The 26,064-nt window shown below is 41.5% G+C and overlaps 3 protein-coding genes across 10 annotated transcripts; 1 reads left to right on the forward strand and 2 right to left on the reverse strand.

Moving 5' to 3' along the window:
- Positions 1-747: 747 nt before the first annotated feature.
- On the forward strand, positions 748-4,305 carry LOC133917692 (probable receptor-like protein kinase At2g42960). Its single transcript, XM_062361566.1, has 8 exons — positions 748-1,097; positions 1,502-2,252; positions 2,326-2,430; positions 2,788-2,910; positions 3,000-3,170; positions 3,260-3,389; positions 3,500-3,709; positions 3,809-4,305. Exons 2-8 carry the CDS (start codon positions 1,606-1,608, stop codon positions 3,893-3,895), a joined length of 1,473 nt encoding a protein of 490 aa, XP_062217550.1. The 5' UTR covers positions 748-1,097; positions 1,502-1,605; the 3' UTR covers positions 3,896-4,305.
- Positions 4,306-5,149: 844 nt separating this feature from the next.
- Positions 5,150-10,864, reverse strand: LOC133917668 (uncharacterized). 3 transcript variants are annotated; one of them, XM_062361551.1, is made up of 8 exons: positions 10,378-10,864; positions 9,173-9,874; positions 7,852-8,040; positions 7,695-7,786; positions 6,895-6,954; positions 6,674-6,743; positions 5,797-6,000; positions 5,150-5,678 (listed from the first exon to the last, which is right to left on the reverse strand). In XM_062361551.1, the coding sequence occupies exons 2-8, from the start codon at positions 9,851-9,853 to the stop codon at positions 5,298-5,300; spliced, it is 1,677 nt and encodes a 558-aa protein (XP_062217535.1). In that variant the 5' UTR covers positions 9,854-9,874; positions 10,378-10,864; the 3' UTR covers positions 5,150-5,297. The 3 variants fall into 3 exon arrangements, with proteins under 3 accessions (XP_062217535.1, XP_062217531.1, XP_062217540.1); XM_062361547.1 differs by having other exon boundaries at positions 10,351-10,864; XM_062361556.1 differs by lacking the exon at positions 10,378-10,864 and adding an exon at positions 10,233-10,329.
- Positions 10,865-11,629: 765 nt separating this feature from the next.
- LOC133917702 (carboxyl-terminal-processing peptidase 1, chloroplastic-like) lies at positions 11,630-17,660 on the reverse strand. Of its 6 annotated transcripts, XM_062361570.1 has the most exons (13): positions 17,108-17,660; positions 16,822-16,941; positions 16,154-16,291; positions 15,572-15,676; positions 15,279-15,447; positions 14,958-15,034; positions 14,670-14,714; positions 13,855-13,938; positions 13,347-13,385; positions 13,205-13,267; positions 12,730-12,859; positions 12,556-12,643; positions 11,630-12,094 (listed from the first exon to the last, which is right to left on the reverse strand). In XM_062361570.1, the coding sequence occupies exons 1-12, from the start codon at positions 17,456-17,458 to the stop codon at positions 12,588-12,590; spliced, it is 1,377 nt and encodes a 458-aa protein (XP_062217554.1). In that variant the 5' UTR covers positions 17,459-17,660; the 3' UTR covers positions 11,630-12,094; positions 12,556-12,587. The 6 variants fall into 6 exon arrangements, 4 of the variants coding, with proteins under 4 accessions (XP_062217554.1, XP_062217567.1, XP_062217560.1 ...); XM_062361583.1 differs by lacking the exon at positions 16,154-16,291; XM_062361576.1 differs by lacking the exon at positions 13,205-13,267.
- Positions 17,661-26,064: the final 8,404 nt, after the last annotated feature.

Genomic DNA, 26,064 nt, shown 5'->3' on the forward strand with positions numbered 1-26,064 from the left:
GCGTGTGGGTGGCGAAGGGCGCGGTGCGGCGCGCATGGCGTTAGTGTGCACGGCAGCGGCCATGACGACACGGCACGGTAGCTGGCGTGCGTGCGAAGCGGTACGGCACGGCGACGCGCGGGACGGCGCTGCTCTACTCCCGCCCGCCATGGCCGAGCTCAGAAGCTCAAGCCGTGCGGTGTGGTATTGGTCGGGGTGACTTAGTTGAGCGCGGGGGTAGAAGGGTCATTTTTGCATCGCTCGCCACGTTAGCTGTGGGACCGGTGAGACGTGTCGGCTTCCGGTCGTGTGAGTGGCAAATTTTGAAGTTTGCAGTGGACCCGTGGTAATTCCTCAAAGTTTTTAAGAACGGTAGCTTTTGAGAACACGTCATTGATAACAACGGTGGTAAAAATGGGCTTTTGCAAATTTGCTATTGGTTTTTTAATTTTTTGTAAGAATGTCACTCGAATGACAGTTTTGGTGGTATTTTTATAATTTTTTAATAGTAAGTTTACAATAACGGTTCAAAACGATAACAAATTTACAATTATCCTAATAGATTAATTGCACATTTGCCAATAGGAGTTGCATTTCTTTTCCCCGAGGCAGGCAGGCATGCAGGCAGGCGCCAGCCAGCGAAGCAGAGCAAAGGCCCCTGGACGTTTTGACTTCCCCGGCTCACCCGCCACAACCAGTCCTCAACCATCCCCACCATTAATTCCCCCTCCTTCCCCTATTCTTATTTTCTTTAATAACTGCACCTTCCGCTCACTGCGCTCCCTGTTTTTCCTCGCCCCACTCCACCTTACTCCAAACATTGCAACCTCTTCTCTTCGCCTCCCCCTCCTTCTCTCCTCCCTTTGCTTCCCCTTTACTCTCTCTCTCTCTCTCTCTTCATGTGTGCAGGTGTGCGCTGTGTTCGGCTTTTTGGCTTCTCTTCTTTCGCAAAGGAGCTAAGGCCGCTTGCCCTTCTCCAGCCTCCTCCACATTTCGGCGTCACCACGCACAAGCAAGGACAGTAGCGCGCAGCGAGCGCCCGGCTGTTCCAATTCTGAAGGGGCGCCGCCGGAGTTCGTGATGGAATTCTTGTGGGTTTGGTTGGAGGTGCTCCCACGGTAATTTCTTCTCCGGTTCCTGTTTCTTAGTGCGGTGCATGCCCATCTGACAATCTCTCCTTAAGGAGTTAAGGTGTTGACTCGTACTGTGCCTCAGAATTATGCCGAGTCTTGGGATTTATGGTGTGTTCTGATGTCGGCAGGAGTAGACTCGAAAATTCTTGCACATTGTCCAGATTCTTTTTTCGAACTCTACATATGTTGCGTTTGGTATTTTGCTGTTTGATTAGTTTGCTTTGCTCCAGACCTTATGTGAGGTGATTTGGAAATGATACTTCTCCCTCACATGGAGCAATTGCGTAACTTTCTTCTAGAGACAAAATTGCCCTTTTCTTTTGTAGTTTTGTTCATGTGCGACTTTAGGTTCCTGTGTTGGCTAAGGTACCTTTTTCTTTCCCATGCAGATAAAGCAGTTAGGATAAGTTTGTAAATTCCTTCGTCAAATCAGGACAAGATTCTGAAATAGGAGAGCATATCATACAGTTGTTCATCAAGCAAACTGAAGAATATGTCGTCCCCAAACAATTCTATTAGTGAAGCACTGTCAAGAACAACACCAGTATTCCGTTTGAAATTATGGGTCTTGATTGCCATTGGCGTTGGGATAGTAATGGCAATTCTGTTTATCGCTGCACTGTGGCTTTCCGTGCGAAGGAAAAAGACAGTGAAAAGGTTCGACAACACATCGCTGGCTGAGATCCATATTGTGTCAAAGGAAATCAACGTTGACAGAGTCGATGTGCAAAGTCTACATGACAGCCAAGCGCCCTTCATGCCAGTGCATGATAAATATACACAGATGAAGGGCGTAGCGCATTTGGCAGAGAGTAGATCTGTTGATGTCGATGCGTTCAGCCAATGCAGCTCAGTGTACAACATAGAGAAGGCTGGGAGTTCATACTCTGAAGATTACAGTAGTTCCGGGCCGGCTAGAAAAGGCAGTTCACCATACACATTTTCAGCTTCACCACTGGTTGGCTTGCCTGAGTTATCACATTTGGGCTGGGGCCACTGGTTTACCTTGAGGGACCTGGAGTGTGCTACAAATCGGTTTGCAAAGAGTAACGTTCTTGGAGAGGGTGGCTATGGAGTTGTCTACAAGGGTCGGCTGGTGAATGGGACTGAGATTGCTGTGAAAAAGATCCTTAATAATATGTAAGTGTATGTTGTCTTGCTGAATTTACCATTATATTAACTTGGAGCTAAGATTTGTTATCTGGGTTTACAGGGGGCAGGCAGAGAAGGAATTTAGAGTCGAAGTTGAAGCCATTGGTCACGTTCGACATAAGAATCTGGTGCGGCTTCTGGGCTACTGTGTGGAAGGGATACACAGGTGAGCATTTCGTCCTTTTGGTTTCTTCTTTCTGCTCAGTTAATTTGCATTCATCATGGAAGATTATAAAGGCTGCTAGGACCAGTATATATGCTGCTCCTTATGCAAGTTGTTCATCATGATATCTGTACTACAGATTATGTTCTGAAAATTCACAATGGAAAATAGGTAGTCATTACCACAAGAAAGTTCTTTTTCCCAGTTGTGCAAAATGCTAATTTGAGCTTTCCCTTTTCCTTCTTTCATGTTTATTAATTTTGACTAAAAACACCACGTCAAGGTTCAAACTATAATATGCATAGCTTTTCACAGAAGCTTTTCATTGTATATGAACTTGTTATGAATATTTACCTGCAGAATGCTTGTCTATGAGTATGTCAACAATGGCAACCTAGAACAATGGCTTCATGGGGCCATGAGTCAACGTGGTGTCCTTAGTTGGGAAAACCGTATGAAGATTCTCCTTGGCACTGCAAAAGCGTAAGTTTGGAGTTTGGACCTGTTTTAAAAGTTATTTCATGAAATCTTGCTTAACAAACCTTGCTAATGTGAGTGTTCATGATTTTCAGGCTCGCATACCTTCATGAGGCCATAGACCCCAAAGTCGTACATCGAGATATTAAGTCAAGTAATATCTTAATCGATGATGAATTCAACAGCAAGGTTTCTGATTTTGGGTTGGCCAAGCTTCTGAATTCTGACAAAAGCCATATCAATACAAGAGTGATGGGAACATATGGGTATAGCTCCCATGATATGCCATTCGTTGTTGTCCTATCGTTAGTTCTTCCGTTCTTTGCTAATATTCTTCTTCTTAACCTGACACCAGGTATGTTGCGCCCGAATATGCAAACAGTGGGATGTTAAATGAAAAGAGTGATATTTACAGTTTTGGAGTGGTGTTGTTGGAATCTGTGACAGCTAGGAATCCAGTTGATTACAGTAAGCCTGCTGATGAGGTAGTATTTCGCATTTCAGACAATTGTTCTGAACACCTCTTTGCGTAAGTTTTGTCATCACCGTCTCTGTTAGTCCTTAGTCCTTACACCTCTTTTATTGTTTGTTTCAGGCGAATCTTGTAGAGTGGCTTAAAATGATGGTTACCAATAAGAGGGCAGAGGAGGTAGTGGATCCAAACCTCGAGATTAAACCACCAAAACGTGCCCTTAAGCGGGCAATCTTGGTTGGCCTGAAGTGTGTTGATCCTGATGCTGACAAAAGGCCAATGATGAGTCACGTCGTCCAAATGCTTGAAGCAGTTCAAAATGCATATCAACAAGTACTCTTCTTATCCTAATATCTTTCTTTCTCTGTATTAAACCTATTTCCTTCTTGGAGCATCTGCTAACATCAGTACATTTCTTCTTGTGAATGAAAGGATCAGAGAAAGCTCAGTCAGGTGGGAAGCATGGATATCGAGTCGCAGCAGTCGCCAGAAGAGATTTCAAACGGTGCTGATTCCTGAAGCTCCAATTCTGAACAAGCACAGAAAATAGGACACCTGAAGTCATTTGATAACAACAGCTGGTTTGATCAATATTCAGTATTTGTTTGGATCAGGTTTACATTTTGCATATACCGGAGGCCGTGGCTAAATCGATAGGAGCAAGCTGCTCATTACCGTTTTCCTTTTACCCCTTTTTCTGGGTGTGCTTCTATACTCCCCTAAAAGAATTGCCGTGTTCTCTTTTACCATAGGATATGTGTAGTTTTCCTTTAGGGGAGCATAGAAGCACTTTCTTCATCTTTATGTATCGTTCGAGTTACCAGGAGGGACTAATCTCAAATGCATTACTGTAGTTACCGGATACCCTTGTATAGAAGGTTTATGGGAACCTCAGTTTTACCCTATAAAAGCATAAATTTGAGCAGTGAAAGCCTTATTTTTCCACAATTTACCCTGATCGAAGGTTTTTCACAAGCAGAAGGGGGGGGGGTGTTCCTAGGAACAAGATAGCACACTACTTTTTGTTGAGATTGGTTGATGTCGGTGACTACCGGAACTAATCATTTTCATGATTCAGTATTGCTTCTTCCCCTCCATTGCTGAAAGTCGAAGGCAGATGTTTGGGCCTGACACCTGGTGATGGTTCCTGCACATGATTACAGGATGCCAATGATTGGTGTCTGCTTGGTTTACAAGTTTTACCACCTTCCCCTATCCTTTTCGAAGGACTAGATCAATGATTGGTACCTTTGCAGCTGCTTCTGTCACTGTACCTGATCATTCGGTGAGGCTTGTGTTGTAAGTATACAAAATTCTCAGTTGCTAATTGATGGCTGCTTTGGAGCCCCTGCTTGCATGCGTGTGCTTCACCAAAGCATCGTACTCTCCCTGGCTTTTTCTGATCACCAATTTTCTCCGAACAACCAGTCATGCCCCCGTTAACCGTTTGGAACACATGATTCCTCCTCGCCTCGAACGCTTCCTGTCCTACAAGATCGACGCGTTCCGAAGAGGCAGTCTGAAAAACTTCCAACGCCGGTCCACCCCAACACAAGCGCGCGCGGATAGACAGCACGATGGCAGGCAGCCAGAACCAGGAGTGCTCGGCGCTCTCCTCCCAAGGCAACGCCGCATTCTCAGCTTAACAAAGCCACGGCGGCGAGGCCCGCACAGGGGTGAGCGCATAGACAGCACAGACCCATCTGGGCGTGAAGGTTCCTTCCGTCCATCCCTCCCAAGAACAAACACTAGAAAGTAGCAACTCCAGCCACAGAAGGGAGCCAACCTGTCGTTAGAATTATATTCAACATTCTGATGACAATTTCCTCAATTACAACCCTTAGAACACGAGTGTAAGTGTATCATGTCTCCTGCTCTTCACTTCCAAACATGACTTCACACCTTAGCAAAATCTCCCATCTCAGGAAATAAGAATGTAGCCTTCGCCAGAGGCTGCAGATGAACTCGGTGGCAAACCATGCCGGCTAAGACCTTCCCTGACCTTGCCGTGCTGTTCTGCTTCATGCCGGAACATCGAAACCAGCTCCTGGAGCTCCAGCTTTCTCACCTTTACCTTCTCGCTGCTAACTGGATTTTGTAACCCAAGATACAGCATCCCCACACCGATAAGGACGATTCCAAGAAACAAGAGAAGTCCCGTAAACAAACCAAAAGCATAGGGAGCATTCTGTGCTCCTGGTATGCCATCGACGTTGATTCCAAAAAGGCTAGTGATTATGGATAAAACCATGCTGCCGCCACCAAAAATAGCCAAATTGTGGGTAACTCGGAGGCTTCTATCCTGTAAAAGGGCAAAAGTTGGCAATCACGCCAATTTTCAAGTTAACAATGCCACAAGAAATTTAAAAAATGCACTACTTTTGAGTTGAAAACTTGAAATGTGGCAGAACCATTCGAACCTGTAACCACGCACGAACAGTGCTTTGCATAACATCCTGAATAGTGAACAAGCGCCCACGCACAGCTTCCTGCTCTTCCAACATGTCCCTTGTATACTTTCTAATACTCTCTAAAATAGCTCTTGTGGCGTTACCCCTCAAATGTCTGAGAAGCTCGAGTAAAATCTCTTCTCTTGCATGAAGTGACCATTTAACCCTGATTACCTAGCAAGGATGTTTATGCTCTTATATGGTCCAGCTCATCAAGTGACCAGATGGAGAACAACATGCATGAAAACTGTGTGTGGAAACCCTAAAGTTCCATCATAGATTATAAAGGTTACAGATGGTTAATCTGCTAACCATACGATTAAATTTCCTCTAATAAGGACAAATCACTCTTGTATTACCTAAAAATATGGACAAGAAACATGCAACATATTCCGTAGCTAATAAATTGTTCAAGCATAGGCAGGGAAGGAGCCAGGTACTGAAATGCATAATTTCAACAGAGCATCCAGGATTTAAACATTGTTAGTCAATATTAGGACTTCATATTTTCTTTGTCAATGTCGTGACTAAAAATCGATCAATCGGATGCAACCAAGCTATATAACGATAAATCTGAGGCCAGGTCATGTGTTCCAAAATATCATAGGTGGCTGTTTTTATGGTCAATGAAGTGGCCAAAAAAAGGTCTGGTGCACCAACAAGAAGACTATACTTGACAAGTTTATTAGCGCATGGTCAATTGGATTAATCTGATCCAATCGTTTATATAATACCTCAAAAGAGAGTAAAGCCAAATCAACCACTCTAATACATTTGGCTATGAAATCCAGTGAGCATTTGCTAGTACAACCAATAGCGAAAAGGGGAATTAGCTTAGCATGCTTACCTGTGTTGCTAGCCTTCTGATTTCCTGGTTCAATATGAAGCTGATTAGATTCAGATCTTCATGATTTCTCCTGTGAATTTGATAGTTTAAACACGTAGTTAGCAGAGCATAGCTTATTTTGAAGCGTGATGAAATCAGCTCATTTAGAGCATTGGCTCATCAATTCAAATACAGTGTTCTGGCAGTTGAGATATGTCCCTACAGGTCCACAGTATTCTTACCTATTCACAAATTTCAATTCGATTTCATCTGCTTCCCCAAAGACATATTTCCTGAATAATCTGTAATTTTGTTGCAAGGCACCAATATTTAGATATAACAACAACTGCGGGTAAGGAGCAATAGTGATAGACAGAAAATTTCTAGATATAGAGAGTGCTCTTTCAGAAATGTTAATCAGGATAATCAGAAGAGAGAATGTATGATTAGGAAAGGCAGTGTTCCCCAAAGTGGACGCTTAGGCGCTAGGCGACACCATCCTGCCTAACCTCCTAGCTGATTCTTCCCCACCTAGGTGGCTTCCTAGCTCTGCCTATGCCTGCCTAATCGCCGATTAGGTGCTAGGTGCTTGTTTGCCCGACTAGCACCTAGCTCCGAGGGGCACACTAGGTTTTTCTCCAAAGAAAGTACTCAGTGAGAATACTCTCATTCAGGATTCAATGCCTGCTTATGCAAATGCATAGAACATGATGGACCCTTCAGGTGTAGGTCAGGCTGTCAGGAATAAGCCTACCACCAAGATAAAATTAAGAAAAGGCCAAGCAAACTTATGGTGATAGTTATATTGTTTAGTGTCATTTGCAAAGAGAAATTAAACAACAAGCAACTTCTGGTGCTTAAATTCAATAGTGCTTAGTAGTTAATCTATTAAAGCCTCTTCAAAACCTATTTTGTCAAAAGCTAAGCCAAAAACTTAAAAACGACTACAGAAGGAAAAGAATTCTACTAACTACTGAAAATATCAACTGAACAACCCAAGGACCTAAGCTGAAATGAAACAGAGATCATAGACTGTCACCACCTGTCATCCCATCGTGAAAGACGACTGACCAAATGTGCAATTACTTCGTGGACTGATCTAGGTGTTTGACTTCCACCAGCAAGAAGCAACTCCTGGACAAATTTTAGTAATCATGTATTGAGCTGAAAAATAGAAACTAAAACGTTTGAGTTGGTACCTGCACTTCAGTCACTCCTAACACATTTATATTTGATGAAGGGCCTTTGACATGCATTGCAGTTACAAGAAATTTTTGCGCTTGCCAAGACCGAAGCACAATGGGTATGTCTTCCTCTTCATGATCTGGATCTCCGACTGACTGACCAAGAAGCTCAAATAACAGACCTCCTGCAACTCTAACTGGAACCTGAAAAGCTAACGGGATTTATATAATAAATTTGATATGCACATCACATTAGCAGAGTCTGCTATACATTGAACCTTTGGCAAGCATCATTCATGTTTTCTTTCTAACACTAAGATATGACGTGGTAGATAAAATATACAGCAAAAGAGTCAGCACCAGCATGGTTCAACAAACTACTAATTTTGGCATCAACCACTAGACTAATAACAATAAGGAATGTGTTGACTAAAAAGTATAGATTCCCCTACGTTTTCAGTTTATCTACACTGAGTTAGCATAGATAGAGAGATACACATATATACTCCAGGCAAAAACTATTTGGTAACATTTTTGCAAATATGCACAACTGACTTTAACACATTTAGTTGGCAACAAAAAAGTTCTGCAACCGCAACTTGGAAAAACTAGAATATGTTACGTAGACGTAATTATACCACAGCTGATTCAACCATTCAGTTAGGGAGTATATGATATTTATGTTCCCATGTATTACCCAGTAAAAAAGTGGGTATGATAATTGCTATAAAATGAGGTCCGGCTCCATCACATAGTTTTCATATGAAAATCTATTGTGAGGAAGAGTAGAGTGTTCCTTGGGCATGAACAGTTGGGAATATGTATATTGCAAGTACTTGTTGCAATGTAGAATATGAATACATAGTCTATCTCATTAGTTCAGAAAATATAAAAGACCGAGTTCAGTAGCAAAGTGAGGTTAAGGAAACATGTGAATCTACATCTGGTACAAAAATTGCAGGAAGTTAATGTGTATGCACTACATATTCAGGGTATTAAATTGCAAAACAGTATGATGCACAGAAGGTTACAAGTCCGTTTCATGAGCTGGCAGCTGCTGTGAGACTGCAAGCAAGGCCCGGTCGTTATGGTAACGGGACTGGGAACAGCTCCTCTAGAATATATAGTTTTGCGATAAAATCTGAAATTGTTGCTTAAATCTGTAGTTTTGCGATAATTTTACCAAAATATCTGTAGTTTTGCGATAAAATTAGCACTAAATCTGTAGTTTTGTGAAATTATTGCTTAAATATGTAGTTTTGTGATAATTTTGTCAAAGTATTTATAGTTTTGCGAAATTTACGCATTTTAAATAGATGGGAGTCAGAAAGAAAACCTCGTATAGAAGGTACTTCATCCGATCGCTTATCAGTCTGCTCTCATCTCTCAGTGCAGTTCTGATGGCAGGATGAATCCAGTGAGCGCTATTCAACCATGAGTCGATCAAGGGATGGCCTGCGGTGACATGGCACCACCAAGTAGGCCCCACTGGACGCTGCCAATATGGGGCCGCAACATCAGCTACCGTATAATCATCCTCGCTGTCACTCATCTCCATCTGCTCATTCTCCCAGCTGGAGTCTGATTGAACCCTCTGGACCAGCTCCGCGATCCTACTCCATCCAATTGGCACCCATTTGTGATCCAGAATTTCCCTTGCGTGCGCTGGCATATCTTTGAGCACGGAAGGATCATTACCGAATTCAGCCTGATAGGGGTTCTCCAACACATTGCTCTCATCCAATTCCGGCGCTATGATCTGGTGACCATTCCTTCTTGTGTGCTTCCCCGTGTACACAGCAGCTGCTTTCTCCTGCATCTGCTCAAATGTTGGCCACGATCTGTGCTGAGCTGGCTTCCTGTCACCCTTCATGAGCTCGAAGGCGCAGATGAGCCCATCGGTCCAGAGCTCGCTCCCTTGTATGTGTTCTTTCCCCAAACTTGACTTGGTAACACCGTCTTGAGTCCTGGGCATGCTGCTCGCCTGAGGCGGCTGCTGCTCGTCCACACCATTCATCTTCCCTTCAATTCTATCTATCTGTACATGAAAAATATTTGCAATCAATAGGAGTATGTCAATACTGAATGAGTGCTTTCTTCAAACATATTGAGGACCTAGTTGAGGACCTGGGTCCGGGTACGCAGAGTTCATTGGATGGACTCGCAAACTAGTCACGGGAACTCTGGGGTTTATTGTATCTAAAAGTCTAAAACTACAACCGTATCATCATCATCTAAGGATCCTTATGATGGGAAAAGAGAGACTGCGAATTAGAAGCGGCTAGTACTAAGCTGCACTGAGAAATTTGAGCAAATTAGGGCTACAGGTACGGCGGAATCAGATCGACAACGCCGACGGCAACACAAGTCTAGTAGCGCCAACGCCAGGGGCAAACCTTCCCAAATTTAGCGGCTAGACCCCAGCCACACACGATTGTAGCGAGCTAGCTTCGCGGACGAGGAGAGCAAAAGAAGAATTCGAGGACGCGGCGGGGGAGGAGGGGAGGCGGTTACCGGAGGAAGAGACGGCGGCGAGGGTACCTGAGGAGAGCGAGGAGTGGAGCGGGAAGCTTCCAGAATCAGATGCGGGCTGTCTCCTCCTCTCTGGTGGTTGTCTTTTCTCTCTCTCTTAGCCTTCCCCACACCACGGCCCGCTGGCACGCACGCTTGCTTCGGATCGCCCGCCGTTGCGGTCTTGGCCTCAACCGCCGTTGCAGCAATCGCAATCCTTGATGAGAGATAACCCGACGTGTCTCGGAAGAAAACAGACTCGCTTCTCTTGTTCAACGTCTCGTCCGCGGCGAGGAGGCTAGGAGGAGGAGAGGGGTGGCGGGTGGGCAGCGGCCAACTTTCGTTAGTCCTCCCGCCAACGCGTGGGCCGCCGACCCGGTTGCCATGCCCCCGCCCTCTCAGCGGACAACATGCATCGTCCGCGGCGCGCCAGGCACCTGCCGCCGTCCCAGGGCGGGTGCTTTATAGTTTCTACGCGCCCGCCGACAAGCTCACACACAAGTTCACTAGGTCAGCAAACTGCGCTGGCAAGTGCAACGATGGTTTAGAAGATCCTGCGAGGTTCTTACAAGTTACAACAGCTAGACGGTACAGCAACTTCCTGAAAACTGATGCAGTACTGAACTCCAGACCAGATCACGCCTAGAGCATTCGCCCATTTGTTACAGTACAGTGACCTCAGTTAGAGTCGAGAGGCTGTGCAGTGCAGGAATAGAGTAGGAGGCCACGCCCGTAAGCCAAATGAGAATTTGACAAATTATCATGTTTTTATAATAGATATCGCTAAAGCTCTCTATTCAATCCGATCGGAGTACTTTATCACTCTCATGCAACATTATGCCTCTTCAGCATATTGGCACGATTGAATCGTACTACTCCTATCCACCTCTTCCTTTAAGATTCTCTTGAATGGAATACCTAACGCATCAATTTGACATGAACGAGGCCTCAGATAGGAAACCTCTATCTCCACTATTATTCGTCCTAGCTATCAACCCCTTACAACGCCTTTTTAAAGTAGCTATGGATGAAGACCTTTCAAGCCACATCAGATGACGCATTCTAACAACATATATTTCATTGTATATTGACGATACGGTCATCTTCATCTCCTCAAAGTCTTAGCATTGGCACAAATCTTAAACCTTTTTGGTGAAGCAACTAAGCTCATGACAAATTTCCACAAATCGCTTGTGGTGCCAATAAGATGTGTTGGACTTGCGGGGATATATAACCAAAATAGTAAATGAGTTAGAGTTACTCTAAGGAAATCTATAAGAACTATAAGAACTCGCAGGGACGAGACACCTTTTTCGATGAGTAGACTTTTGTTTTTTTGTCTGGCCGCCTGTATCAAACTACCACTTTTGTTTCCGCCTATACCAAACACTCATTCTAATTTAATATTACAGACAATTCTCTTGCCAGTTGGTTTAAAAAAAATGATGTTTTTACCACGACAGTTCGCTCATCGTGTATAGGCTAAGCCATTTCAAGATTGGTGCTGCCTTAACTGTATTTTCAGCGGAAGTCAAATCAAAGCAATCTTGATTCCAATGCTTCGTTCCATGAGTCCAAGGTGCTCCCTACTTCTATTTCGCGGTTTCGTTTCAAGGGCACGCTCATTCTGACGAGGTTGTAGTCACGTCTAAAGTCTCAGCACACCATCGAGGGATCATTGTACAGTCGACGGAGCATCAGCTATGTTCCATACTTCCATCTTTGTAACGTGTTGCTTCATCTGACCCTGCAAAAAAAGGGACGTTAAGAACATTATGACTGCAAGTTATTCTTTATTAGTTCATGATGACAGCCAGTTATGCTGATAATTATTCATTAGATGACCATACCCAACAACAAGCAGGCAATACGGGACACTCTTGTGAGATGGAAAGGTACACGCGGAGGGCTTGTTCAAGTGAGCAGAATTGTTAACGATCACTGTGCCCTTTTCTTTTTGAGAGTTCAGATGATGTTTTGTGAAACAACCATATAAAATAAATAATTCTCTTTTTGGATCAAGTACACAGATCCAACACAAGTAATCACACTCAACCAGCTAGATTCTCATCTGTTGCTACAAGCAACAAGCATTAATTTTGTAAGTCTTTTCTCTTTACTGCCACTAGGGAAATGGCTCAGCTGCAGTATGCAGAATAATGCAAAACAGTAGGTCCAAACATGCAACAGTAAATAAAGTTATCTTACTCTGTGACAGGCTTCGGAATAAAAGGCTTGGCTCAGCTTAATTCCTTACTTTGGCAACGTGAAAGGTAGTCTCTGGCTTCCTTTAAATCTGCCAGAAAAGGAAACTCAGCCAATGGCAAATTAGCTGCATACTTTAGGTGTAACAAAAGAAAACAGGTGAATTCCATATTGTACCTGGAAGACGATTGTAATCTGGTTCTATTCCATTTCCATTGATGTCTTTGTGATTAGGTGTCACGTACTTACCAACTGTGACGACAATACCAGAACCATCATGAAGTTCAAATACAGATTGGATTAAGCCCTGTAACATCCCATATATTGAGTTACATATACAAAAAAAGGGGACATAATACATCCTGTTGATCACAGAAAAAGCACTATCATAGACCCTGTTTGGCACAGCTGAAACTTATAGGTTTTTGCTAAAAAGCTGCTTTTCTGAAAAGCTACTTATGGTTTCTGAGAAAAACTATTAGTTTATTATCTTAATTTTTAGACTTTCAGCATACAACTTTTCAGAAAAATCACTCTCAGTCAGCTTATCAGCTTTTCAAAAGCCAGCATAAACTCAGGCTTTTGAGAAGCAGAAGCTGCTGATAAGCTGTGTCAAACAGGGCCATAGTATCCCCTTTTATGTGGCTCAAACCTTGCCAAAAGTCCTTTCACCAACAAGAACAGCTTTGCAATTGTCATGAAGTGCTGAAGCAACCTAGAAAATTGTTGGTATCTTGGTGAGCTTTTACTGTTTAGCATCCTATTACTGTCAGTGAGACAAAATGTGTACTTACTATTTCACTGGCGCTTGCTGTCCTATTATTCACCAATAACTGTGTCACAAGATGTAGATAAACAAGTGAGAAATACAATTCAGAGTTTAAAGATAATCTGATTATATAGCAGATATAAATATGTGGCATAGTTCAGATAGAATTTCATTAAAATGATATTTGGTTAACTAGAGACTTGCTAGCATAGATAATCCGTATAGTGCCATTTCTAATACCAGCCAATCAAAAAGTGCAAAATCAGAAGAACCATGGTCCATGGAAATGAATAAATGCTCTAAACCTTCACCGTTCTCACAATGTCAAGTCAGAGTATAGCAAAGCGTCAAAATTTCATAAAAGTGGACTTAACAACTTTAATGTGGCTAGGAGTATGTGCAAATGCAGTTCTCCACACTTTCTGTTGCACAGCTTAACGGAACATTGTAAACTAGCATTTGCTTTCTGTTTCGTAGAACTACTGCTACTTGAAATGTTCTGAAATAGTTGTATCACCATAGCATAAACACACCATAAGAGGAGTAGCAACCAAAGGTCCACTTTCAGCAACAATTGTATTTTGGACTTGACGATCCCGGCCAGCAGTATAAATGACCTGAAGAATTCCAAAGGGACATGAATCCTTTGCCTCAAAAAATCAGTTGATGATATAAAGGAAAAATTAGCAATGCTGTAAGCAATCAAATGACAGAAGACCCTCAATCTTGTTGATACACATAGGAAGAATATTTGAGTTTCAGCAAATATTATATTAAAAGCTTATAATGTAACCTCAGGTGGATGTCCATCAGCTTGTTGTTAAGCAAACAGGGATATCAAATCAATAAATATTAATAACAAGTTCAAGGTTCAGGGGCTTTCTCGTATAGACACTGTATTAGAGTAGCTGGGATGGTGACCCCTTTTTGAGGTTGTTGACAAATTATAACTCCAGACTCTGATCAGAATTTCAAAGCAGTGTCGACATCAAAACAGAACAACCACGATTTGTTGTTTCCAAGTTCCAACCAAAAACAGAAGCATATTTGCACAGATAAAGCACTTAAAATCTGAATTAACTGACTAACTGTTTATGAAAACTAAGTTTTAACTGAAACTGAAATTTGAAGGTTTATAAGATTATAAAGAAATTTGGCAATTAAAAAGGCTCAGTTACTTTGACAAGTCCTTTCTATGGATAAAGGAGAGCAGTTTTCATTCAACAACCAATGGCCTCGCACCATTTTGGTTCAAAAAGTTAAAAAGAAAAGAAATGCACCAATTTTAAGAACGCTTACAGACAGGCAACCAAAAGTTGAAAATATGGAAGCAAGGCAACATCCTTACCGTGTCTCCTTTGTTCAGAAAGAGCTTTGCAGTCTCTATTCCAGCCTTCAAGACAAAAATAAAAAATAAAAGCTATGTAAGCATCACGCCCTAAGCCCATAAACCCCATCCAAACAAATAAAATCTTGCCAGTTTCTTTCATAAGCATAAGCCTCAAACTGCTTTGAAAAGCTTACGAGACATGGACATCAAAGCAAAAATATGATACCTCTACAAAATCATGCAGTTCTATCAGATCAAAGATAGCCATCACATGATATATGATAGAGAAGAAAAAAGATGGCATACTTGCACTAGTCCACCAAGATTGTCCCTCAAATCCAAAACAAAATAGGAGGCACCTGAATTCTGTAGACGTTTTAGTGCTGCAAGAGACAAGTTATGTTAAATGAACATAAGATGCCATATTCCAACTGTTATCATGGAAAAAATAAAGGAAGAAAGGTATATGTTTAGATATATGTGTATCAGTTTAGAGATGAGAATTAGATAATATATGACCATTTGCAATAATTAGCATATTTGGGCATTGATCAACCACGAAAATTATTGCATCCAGATTCCACAAAAAAAAAGACAGATGATAAGGTTAACAAACCAGCAACACACCACTAACCAAATCTTTTTTGGCAACTGCATTGAACTCTTTAATGTGAATATATCCAACAGATGAATCCTCATTTTCTCTTTTCTCCAAACGATAGAAAACTGGAGTTCGGGCAACCAGTTGTCTCTGCACCTTCATTGACTCAACAGGACCACAGTCACTGTGCTTAACCTAGACATGATATAAGAAAGACTAAAATACTAGGATAATAAAGAAAGACTAAAATAGAAGATAATGAGTACAAAGAGATGTCAGACATAATCCAGATACAAATATTTATTAGATTGTCCCTTACCTTAATCGTAACAAACGTCTCCTTTGGACCTTGCAGCATGGATGAAGCATCAAATGCAGATTTACCCCTTACATCAATTCCATTGACTGACAAAAGCTCATCACCCTAATAAAAGATAAAATGACCTGCTGAATTAGTTAATTTGTGCACCTTATCCAAAGCATATGAAGAAGTGTATCATTAACTAATTGATACACACACATACACTACAGTGACAAATATCAGAAAAGCATATGCATGCAAATATTTCATACCCAGCTACATTACTGGGCAGTCCCAGCAACCAGACACAAATATACGAAACAACAGCACTCTGTGATAATAGTATGATCAATTACACATTACTAAAAAGTGCATCTTCAGTGTGCAACTCCTTAGAACATAGTTTGATATAGACAAGGTTCCTCCTTTCCAGCTTCATTAAAAACATTACTCATCTTTAATATAATGTAAAGACAAAGAAGGTTCTATAGCAGAAGTACAGAACAAGCAAACTTTATTGGTTCAATATGCACAACGGTGAAAGCAAATTTCCCATCGTAAAGCAGATAACAATTAAGAGGTGTAATGCATAGTTGATACCTGTCGAACACCAGCAGAGTAAGCAGGCCCATCTAATAGCAGCCCTAATACCATCAACTTGAAAGAGCCAATGTCATCAGGAATCTCCCTCAGGTTTAATCCAATACCCGTCATGTCATACTTTGACATCTTTGAGAACTTTAGCAGATTGATTTAGCACATGCAAAATAACATCAGAACTGCAACTACAGTTAGAACATGTATTCATCACAAACATCAGCCATAAGTAAAATCCGGGAAATGAAAGGAAGGCATCAACATATGGCCTCGTTTTATCTCACTGTGAAAGCAAGGAAGTAAAGAACATGATGCAGCAGTGCATTACTATATTGCTGAAAGAGAAATTAACAGTTCCCCAAAAGGTTTACTGGTCACTTCTAAATCTATAACTACTATATAATGCAACAGCTTGCCCAATCCAAAGCATTCTCCACTATTTCTATATGGAATGGCCAAATTATTTTTTTTCGAAAGATTGTTCATGCCAACTTTAGCATTTATAGTTGACCATATCATGAAGCTCGTGTACTAGTGAACTGTTAAGCACTACTGTGGGTCATGAGAAAGAAAGGAAGAAATGGAATAAGCTGAATAGATTGGACAGGCAAAATATCGAACTCATAAAACAAATAGCATATAACAGCAATCACCACTTGTGAAGGACTTACTTCTGAGGGAGATAGGAACCTTGTGTATGGATCACCAAGGCTCGCTAGCATTTTCCGAATAATGTCATGGGCTTTAGATCGGGATTTGATTGTGCCTTGGAGAATATCCTGCTTCCTTTGCTGCAGTGGGTCAAATTAACTATCAATCTACGGAGAACACAATGTGTTCAGCAAACAACGAGCAAAATGAGCATTCTGACTTCAGTGCCCGTAGAGACCCGAAAGTGTCCACCTGAACAACCAAATACACCACGCTCGTGATCACGTTGCCGCGAGACAAACTCACCATCCACATCTCCGGCGACCATGGGCGGCTGCCGGCGTCGGGGAGGAAGCTCTCGTTGACCACCTCCCACGCCTCCTCGACGAGCTGCTCGTTCGTCACCGCCTCGGCCCTCACCTCCTCCTCCATTGCCGCGCCCCCGTCCCTGCACATCTCGGGGGGCTGCGGGGCTGCCGCCACAGCCGCGCACGCGGCGTCGCCTGCGAGGAGGGAGAGGGAGACGGCCGCCGCCGCCGCCGCGGCGCGGAGGGCGTCGGGGAACGGGAGCGCGCATGGCTGCGTCCTGAGCCCGCGGCCGGGGCTGGGGCTCGCTCGCGATTGCGGCGCCGGCGGCGCGTAGGAGAGTGGCCGCATGGTGGTGCGCGGCTCCTCTCCCTGAGCCGTCGTGTGCCTGGAAATGGAGGGAGGAAAAGCAATTCGAGTTATTCTAGCGGTGGGGGTTTGGAGTGGATGATGGATGGGGAGTGGGTTGGATTGGGCTGAGCGGTGAGCGCCAGTCGACCAGACCGCCAGCAGAACCCATGGCTGAGGTAGTGGAAGAGGAATTATGGGCTGCTCTTTTTCGCCTTCCTTTTTTTCCTGAATACTTTAAGCTTTATTCCTTTTCTTTTCAGTGCGCAAGTTGCCGATCAACTTGTGCACTACTCCAGTATCATCGAGTTTGTGTAACTTTTTGATTGGTTGGCTGGGTTTTTTAGAATTTACTCATTCCTAGTCAAATACCGGTGCGTTGTAACGGGAGTCAAAAATTTACACACGATAACATTATGCAGGATTGCGACACAAGGCGTGTGGCATGTGGCGTGAGGAAGTGTTTTATAGACCATATATGCGCACGCGCTATGGAATAAAAGGAAAAAGAATAAAAAAGAGGGAGCTACATGCAGGTGGCTGAGGAGCTCATTATGTGTGTATAGCTGTTAAGGTACTGCTCAATGTTGTTCGGACAGGAGAAAAAAAAAATGCAGGATTGCTGTGTTGGAATCGGCCTTGGCCCAGTGTAGCCTGGCGTGTGGAGTGTGGGGCGTGAGGCTCACGCAACCTATTTGTTCGGCGCATGCCCATGCGGTCACAAGGCAGCTTGGTAACTAGTGCACGTGGTCCATGTGGGGGTAGTCCAGGTGGGGGTGATAGCCCATGCGGGAGCAGGCGGCCCATGTGGGGACGCTAGCCCATGCGGGATTCAGGTGGTAAGTCAGGATGTCCTGCCTGTCTTGGAACGACCACTGCGTATTTTTTAAGTAGTAGAGATATAGATTTTTAAATGCAGGATTAGCATGTTTGGTTGGCTACACAGAGCTGCTAGCCAGGTCTGGCCTATACAAAAGTGGCTCGATAGCCCTACTTAGATAGCATGGCTGAATTGGACGTACTAAGTTGCCATGGCTGGGTGCAAGGCAGATGCAGCCACGAGGGATGCAGGGGTCCCAGCTCTCTCATCTCCCCGTTTCATTTACCTCTTTTTCCTCCCCCTCTCTCACCACATGTCGCCCTCCTAAGATTTGGCAAATCCACCACCGAAGAAGCCAGATCGGGAGGTTGGATGCCTCTTCTGCGCAGTTCACCACATCTTTCTCGATCGAGTTCTCCTCCGCGGTCGACTCAAGGCAGAGCATGTTGTGCCTGATAGCCCTGCTTGGGCTGCCACTGTGCTCAACGAGGAGGGTTGATATACAACTGTTATCGATGATTAGTAAACCGATAGCGAATACTTGTATATTAAGTAGGGATACTTGATGGTTATATAGTACATATCGAAAATAGAGGCACTGATTTTATATAGGTTTAGATATTCGTTACGATAATAACCCTATGGCATATCTTCCCTTGATTAATCTTAGGAACATGTGAGTACAACTGGGGTATGTAAATTTAGTCCTAAGGCTCTAAGTGTGTTCTAAGCCCTGGTCAAATGATTTTAAACTATGTTGTGGATCTTCGCTAAGTGTTTCTAATTTCTATCTAACTAGGCTTGCTACGAGGTTTCACGACTTCGTAACTCCTGAAGGCGTGAGTCGGCTTTGCAATGTATTTGTGTATTGGATGACTTGAGAGGCGTGCTTTGGACATACCCTCTCCCCCTTTGCACTTGGGGTGAGGTAGTTTCATTCTACTCAGACTCCTCCAAGTGTAACCTTTTTTAATTGTAATTCTTCTGGATATTTAGGAGATCTTTTCCAAACAAAGAGATAATCTCCATGTCAGATACAATTAAGTGCCGGATATTTTAACACATACCTTATGTATTATATAGTGGTCACGACACCTACCGGAACGAGCAAATGACATGTGTATGATAGTTACCCATCATAAATATATTATATTTATAGTAAATATATAATAAATAATTATATATAGTCGTCAATTGCGTAAACCCGTGGCAACCGTCACCTCACCGCACTAGCTCGTCGACGCCGCCCATGTCCAGTCCCCCATCCCGTCGCCCGAGCTCCCAAGATCTAGTCACTCGGGTCGCCGCCAACCAGAGCTCCTCCACGCGCGACATCCATATTGGCGTGTCCCGACCTTCTCTAGGGCTGAAGGTCCAGTTCTGACATCCTCTATCTGCTAGTTGTGTTGGAAGGCTGACAGCTCAATTTTTGAGTAACTTCTGCGATGCCCATGATTGTTGCTAAATCTTTCTCAAAGTACACATTAAAGTGATTTAAAAGTGCAACCAGGAATTAGCCACTAGGTTTTAGTTGACTTGTTGCCAGGGACGGAGCTAAGCTGGCGCAATAGTTGGGCCCACTCAGTGGGCTTATTCAAAAGTACAGTTAGGCCACAACCTGAGCTATAGATCAAACAATAGCTATGCCACTCGGTGCAGCTTGGTCACAACCTGAGCCATGACCTCAGTTGCTCAGGTGGCAAATCCGCTCCTGCTTGCTGCCATGGACAACCATGAATTAGCCACTGAGCTTGGACTTGTTTATCTGTACTTTGCACTGCACTTGATCCATATATCCCACATTTGCAAACAAAATGAACAACAACAATGGCATTTCCTTACCAATTTGTGCACAATATTATCTTATTTCAGACCAACAATAAATCTTTGATGCTGAATTTCAACTGAAGTGACTGCAAATGATGAGCTACATAAATATAATGCAATCTGGACATGATCAATGATACCAGTTGCTTATATTTGAGACAAGTTTAAGTTTCAGCCGGCGATTAAAAAATGGCAATTGTTGATGTGATGATTTTTTTAGCTAAAGAGCATCTCGACACTTGAACATTCTTGTTTCTGGTGGGAAGAAGAGTAGTAGAGGCACATTAGTTTGTTGTAAAGATGTTCTTATCATTGTGCAATTCACTATTACTGTAATCCTTGTATATGCAAACTATATGGTAGCTAGAGTAATCTGTGGTAACGTGGACATACGTAATTGTACACCTGAACATGAGCATATGTCCACCTCCTCCACAACCTAGCTGATCACACCAGGCCCAAGCTCCCCTATACAGACAATCAAACACAAGTAAACAAATACAGGCTTAGCTAGCGCAGACAAACCAAACACAAGGTAAATGAACTACTAAAAAATGTATTGGCCTACCGTGGATCGGTGATGCCCTAAGAGGGAGTGAATTAGGATAGGTAAAATAGATCAGCTCAAAAAACTTTATAAGATAAATATATATCAATTTCTATACAAAATGCTCTAAATTTATATAGTGTGTCTATTCTACCGTAAAAAAGATTTGCAACCTATAGCCAATCCTAACAAACTACTATAGGAAGATAAATACACAAATGCAACTTGTAAGTATGTAAATGTGGAAATGTAAAGAAGGTAGGGAGAGCAAACTCAGCACAAAGAATTTTTATCTCGTGATATCGATGGCATAAACGTCACCCTTAGTCCACGTTAGAGCAGTCACCTAGGCTATTGCTCTCAGTCGACCACCGATCACGACCCTTGAGCCACCTAGATCTCAAGTAGGCTGAGCCACCAAGCTACAAAGTTAAGACTCACCACAAATCTCTCTTCCAGTCACTTGCCGCCATTTTTACTTCGGAGCATGAGCTACTAAGACAAGAGTCTTCGCGTCCCCGTACAAGCTTTTTGCCGCAGCTCCACACAAAGCCTCGACAAGCTTGAGACACCAAGACTCATGGTGTCGGCGAGTCATCAAGACTCCAAGGCGCCAGTGTACCACTTGGTACAATATAAGATCACTTCTTGATCCACTCTAAGCATCAATACCTAACAACAACTCTCTCTAGGTCTAATAGCACTAATCACTCCCTAATCTTATGCTAATTACATTGGATGAGCACTTTTAGCACTTCAGTGGTTTAGATATCTCCTCAAGTGTATGTAAGCTTTTTTGGACTCCAGCTAACTCAAATGACCGAGTGGGAGGGGTATATATCATCTTGATCTCATGAACTAGCCGTTACTCCAATAATCATATTTTTTGTGAACGCTAAAAGGTCCGAAGTGATGTTCTCTTTGAGTCAAAACAGCCTACATGCATACGATGCCAACCGAGCTATTTTGCAACCCCTTTAGAAAAATAATCTAACGGGAACTTCTTGCGAACGCTGGAACTTCTGACGTGTTTATTTTTTTGAATGCCGGATTATCCTATGCAACAATCCTTGTGTACGCCGGATAATCCGGCGTATTCATTTTTAGCAGACTATCACTTCGTATTTTGGGTATAACTTTTTATTCTGAATTTCAATTTTGATGATCTTGGACTCTATGAAAAGCTTATGAAGAACTCTACATGATTGTATATAAATCCATCCTATTTTATCATATCAAAAATTCAGAGGACAAATCCAATTTGTTCCTCTCTTTATCCCGGTTTCGGTGGCTTCTCTTGTTGCATACATAAGACCTATTAAAGTATATATTTGACAAATCTCATTAACTATGTTATGATTAATCATCAAAATCATATATATACCTTAAAAGTATCATATTCGCTACACCTACATGGGTTAATACCTAACCTGTCTGAGGGCGGCCCAGACAACCAATCACACCCTACACAATCAATATTCACTGTTTTGTTTCCTTTCTTTTCAGTAGAGTCACTGTTTTGTTGAGAGGGACCGTTCCACTCTTTCAGAAATGTTTACTAAATGATCAAATGTGCGAGATAACTTAGCGTAATGACGTTCGCTTGCTAAGAAACGTGCCATGGGTCAGATGGTGCGTAGCCTATGAACCTAACTCTCTTTCTTTTAATTGAATCTAACCAATAGGGTGCACCATAGAAGAGTTCTGAAATTATTTAGATTATAAATTTACATTTTTATATTTAAAATTACCTAATTGCCTTGCTTGTTTCTACATCACCAATATTGACTATTCATTTTTTGTGTCCTGTATTCACTGTTTTGTTGAGAGAAATAACTCCACACTTTTCATATACATTACCGAGTGCTTGAAACCAATTTATTTGCCCATTTTTCTCGAATGCAATTGAAAGGCCATCGCTCGAGATGCTCTGGTGTTTGGTATAAGGGGAAGCAAAGGAAATGAGCCATATATTATATAGTACTCCTACTTAGCTTATGAACCCAACCATTTTCTACGAGCTGAACCTAACCATTAGAGTGCATCATGGAGGAGTTTTGAAATGATTTATATCCTAAATCCACACTAATCGCGCTATTTTTTATGTACATTAGTATCACAACCTTTCATTAGTTGTACTCACTTATGAGTTGTATCTATCGCTCTAAAAAAATTCAAACGCCGAGCTTAAGAAAAAACTTGACCATTCCATATTGGAGTGACAACAATGACAAATTCAAAGTCAAATGCTTGCCTCTTAACAATAACATAAGAAATTAACGTAAGGAAACACATCCAAACATAAGCATAGTTCTCTCGAAAAAAGAGGTCGAAAGAGCCCAAAAGGCTGGAGGAATCTAATCAAGGGCCTGTTTGGTTTGTGACACCATGAAGCCCAATCAAATTTTGATCATGCCTAGGTGATTTAGCTAGCATTTGGTTCGAAGCCAAAATTTGGTTGTGTTTTTTGGCCGTGCATGTCTATAGTCAACTAGCAGCGGAGGTGAGTTTTGGATGGCCGATTTGGCCGCTCGTGTTTTGACTGGGTTGCCAAATTTTGGCTTGGTCACGAACCAAATGGTTATTTTTTTAACTAAATTTTGGTGTTGCCCTGACATTGGTCATGACCAATATTTGACTTAGGCACTCCAGGGCCTTCAACCAAACAGCCCCCCAAATTTGGAAGCACATGTTGAAACACAATGTAAACAATGAACACAAGTGAAATTGGTTGTTTCATTCATTGATCTCGTCGCGCATATATACAGTGGGAAGATGTGTCTCTCTGTGAGGAGACACCCGTTTACAATGATAACCGACATGGCGGTTGCTCTTTGATCATAGGTTCGTAACACCGCCTCTTGATCAAAAGATCATCATCTCTATAGACGAGTTGAATGCTCCTTAAAAAAAACTATATGGGAAAAATATGAGGAGATATATCTATACAATTTGTCATAAAAAAAACTCCTTTAAAACCCAGTGAAAATAGGAGAAAAATAATATGACATATGTATAAGCTTGTATTGATATTGTCTCATGAAAAACCTTATATGAGAAACCTTGATAGGAAAAACTCATAAAGAAAAAGAGTGTAACATTTATGATTTGAGGATCATTAACATGTTATATTTAGGAGTTTACTCCCTCTGAACTTTGCAACTCTTAAAGTCGTCTCTTCCCAATTCCATAAATGGAATAAATATGTTGGTAAAGACTTTATGAATAAATCTGTAAGATTATCACATGGTATTGTTTGCAAAGTATCTATCTCCTCATTTTGGTATTTTATGAGGATAAAATAATTTTGAAGCAACATTATTTTCATAGATAATGGTAGTTAATTCTGATAAAGTAATACCGCACAATTCTTATATATAGTTATCATTCCGTGAAGGCATACACATTCATATGGTAAAAGACTTTTCTACCATATAAGAATATAAAGTCTGTATGTGATCTGACACTGTGGGGATCAAATAAATAGCCAGCATATGTATATCCAACCATAATCATGTCTAAACCAAGTTTATTTTACCTTTAAAATATCTAAGTATATTCTTTACTCATGTTTTGTTGGAGTTGTGCTATATCTAGCTAGCAAGTTATATGTAAATGCAATATCAGGCATGTTGCAATTTGCAAGGTACAACGCTCGAAATGTATTGAGGTATGAAACTTCATGTCCAAATATCTCTTTATCATTGTCTCAAGATTTAAATGGATCTTTATCCATATCAAGTGACTAAATGACCATATGTGTTTTAATGGATATAATATATCCATATTGAATTTCTTCAATATCTTATGGATATATACAGACAAGTATTCAAGTATTCTTGAGGGAATATGCTTAATTTGTAGGCCTAAGCAAATTTTGGTCTTAATATGATTGCATGTTTCTTGTGTATTTCCAATGTTATTGAGTTCATCTATATACATTGAGATAACATAAAATTCTTTTGAGGATTTCTTTATAAATACACATGAGCAATCATCATTTGAGTAATCCTTCTGTAGAAGGAACTCACTCAGTCAGTTTATACCATTTTTATCCCATTGTTTTAAGCCATGAAGTGACTTTACACAATACATGTTACGATTTACTTTGGAATTCATAGTTTTAAGTCATTCATGGACTTTCATATATATTTACAAATCAAGCGATCAGATTGTGCCAATAATATTAAATACCAGAACATTACTCCACTTACAACTAGAGAGTATGTTGCATCAAAAATCGTTGTCGGGTCTCTACGTGAACCCTTATGCTACAAGCCTCGTTTTGTATCTCACTACCTCATTGTTTTCAATCCGTTTGCGGAAGAAAACTCATTTCAATCACAAAGGGATGATATTTTGAGGAGTATGTAGTACTATAGTAAATACCTCTCTTTTATTGAGCGAGCGTAATTCTATCACAATTGCTTCCTTCTATTTGGTCCAGTCCTAGTGCTTGAGGCACATTGCCATGGCCATAGACTTTGGCCTATATCCAATTGAAGATCTTTTGTAATTTTTGATGAGAAATATTTATGGATAATTGTAGTCTTTCTACTGTATGATTCTCCAGAATCAATATAGTTTTATGGATAATCCATTTACCCTTTCTAAACCATCATGATTTCCCATAACAATGGAGTTAGGGTGTTCTAATGCCTAGCACCAAAATTAGTGCACACATTGTATGTTGAACATCCATTGGCCATGGATATTAAGTATTCATAAGGTGTCAATCAACTTCAGATTAATTTGCATTTACCGTTTTGTTTTGACGAATACTTATAAAAAGAATTATCCCTTATGACCATACTTCTCCTCCTCTTATTTGTATTTCAGAGTTGAGTGTTTTATTAGGTACCTCCACTCTTTCTGACATATTTAGTGTGGGGGTCTGATTTAATGATGCATTTGTTATCAGTAAATACATCTGCCAGATTATTTGTAATGTGTTGCAAATTTATGAATCTTTGAACTTCTTGTTCAAATTCTTTAGTATGTGGATCTAAAGACCGAATGTTCATATCTAAGGACTGAATTCATGTGGCATTCCAATCTATTTTCTGGCATTCTTTGTGGTATTTTTTTTATCTCCCCTTAATACCTAGAAATTGTCCTCATCAGCGTATCAGGCTATGAATATGTCTCCTGCTAGAGACTCGAGGTATTTTATGATTGATGAAAAATATACCTCATATAGATCACCAATTTCATGTGAGGTATTCTTGTAGGACTATACCTCCGGTGAAAAAAGTTAGGTAATCGATAGCGATTACACAAATCATATGACTAGAGAGAAATTGATGTTCTCATCAATTGATACAAGTGGATCATCACATGAGAATATTGTGTTTGGTGACAATGACAAAGGAAAGGTAATGTGTTTAGGTAAAATTGCAATCTAAATGACCTTTC

Source organism: Phragmites australis, chromosome 1, assembly GCF_958298935.1.
Source record: "Phragmites australis chromosome 1, lpPhrAust1.1, whole genome shotgun sequence".
Taxonomy (NCBI): Eukaryota; Viridiplantae; Streptophyta; class Magnoliopsida; order Poales; family Poaceae; genus Phragmites; species Phragmites australis.